General features: G+C 58.5%; 1 protein-coding gene across 1 annotated transcript in view; it reads left to right on the top strand.

The window, feature by feature from the left end:
• Nucleotides 1-702, top strand: part of ATP1A4 (ATPase, Na+/K+ transporting, alpha 4 polypeptide) — a 46228-nt gene extending 45526 nt beyond the window's left edge. The window contains exons 21-22 of the mRNA XM_005857769.2: nucleotides 265-356; nucleotides 650-702. Coding sequence (XP_005857831.1) covers nucleotides 265-356; nucleotides 650-678 — 121 coding nt within the window. The 3' untranslated portion in view covers nucleotides 679-702. The remainder of the gene's footprint in view (nucleotides 1-264; nucleotides 357-649) is intronic.
• Nucleotides 703-976: the final 274 nt, after the last annotated feature.

Here is a 976-nt window from a genome sequence, read left to right as displayed (position 1 = left end):
TAGAAGTCGGTATTTTGTGGAAGAGCCACACTCAAGGGGCCAAAGAGCCGCATGTGGCTCGCGAGCTGCGGTTTGCCGAGCCGCAGTTTGCCGACCACTGGCTAGACCCCTGATGTGGCATTTATCTCTCCTCTCTTATCCCCAGACTCTGACCTCCTCAGGTGGGGACCAGCCCTCCACCCAACGCCTGTGCGCTGTTCTCTGCAGCTGCCCTTCTCTGGCCCCTCTGTCTCCAGCCACACTGACCAACTCTTGTCCCTACAGGATACTCTGGTGGTTCTGTGCCACTCCCTACAGCCTTCTGATCTTCGTCTATGACGAAATGAGGAAACTCACCATTCGTACTCATCCTGGAGGTAGGCTCCCTGCACCCCCCTCTGACGGAGTGGTCACCAGCCTCCGAACTAGCTCTCCCATCCCCCCCCTGGTTCCGTCAGAACCATTGCCCTTCTCCCCTCCTCACTGCCCGGGCTGTGCATGGACCCCGGTCCTTCAGTCCTTGATTCCACCATCCTGCTCCTTCCAACCCTCGGCGCCCTGCGGTCCTCCCTCAGGCCTCCCACCTGGTCCTCGCTTACCCTTCTGCTCACCTCGCCTTGCTGCCTCCCATTGCCTTTCCTGGGTCAATCCGGTCTCTTCTCTCCCGCAGGCTGGGTGGAAAGGGAGACCTACTACTAAACTCAGAAGAGGAAGAACGTCACGTGACATGGGCTGGTGGGGGGGTTAGGGAGGATGAGTTCGGCAGGACATCTGAGTTGGGACAGAGAAATGCTGGGACGAATCACCTTGGATGAGAGAGAGAGACAATCCTGGGGCCGGGCTGGTCACACCACGGGAAGGAGAGGGAGTGGGTTGAGGGTAATGACGCCCAGTCTGCGTCTGACTGGACCCAGCAGGGAGGGACCTTGTCCTGTTGAATCAGTAGCCAGTCTAGACAGTAAACGTTGACAACATCTCTCACGTGGTTGGTCGTGTC

This window comes from Myotis brandtii, unplaced genomic scaffold (genome assembly GCF_000412655.1).
Source record: "Myotis brandtii unplaced genomic scaffold, ASM41265v1 scaffold1120, whole genome shotgun sequence".
NCBI classification, from domain to species: Eukaryota; Metazoa; Chordata; class Mammalia; order Chiroptera; family Vespertilionidae; genus Myotis; species Myotis brandtii.
The sequence above is the reverse complement of the archived record's forward strand: the minus strand, read 5'-3'. Positions and strand labels throughout refer to the sequence as shown.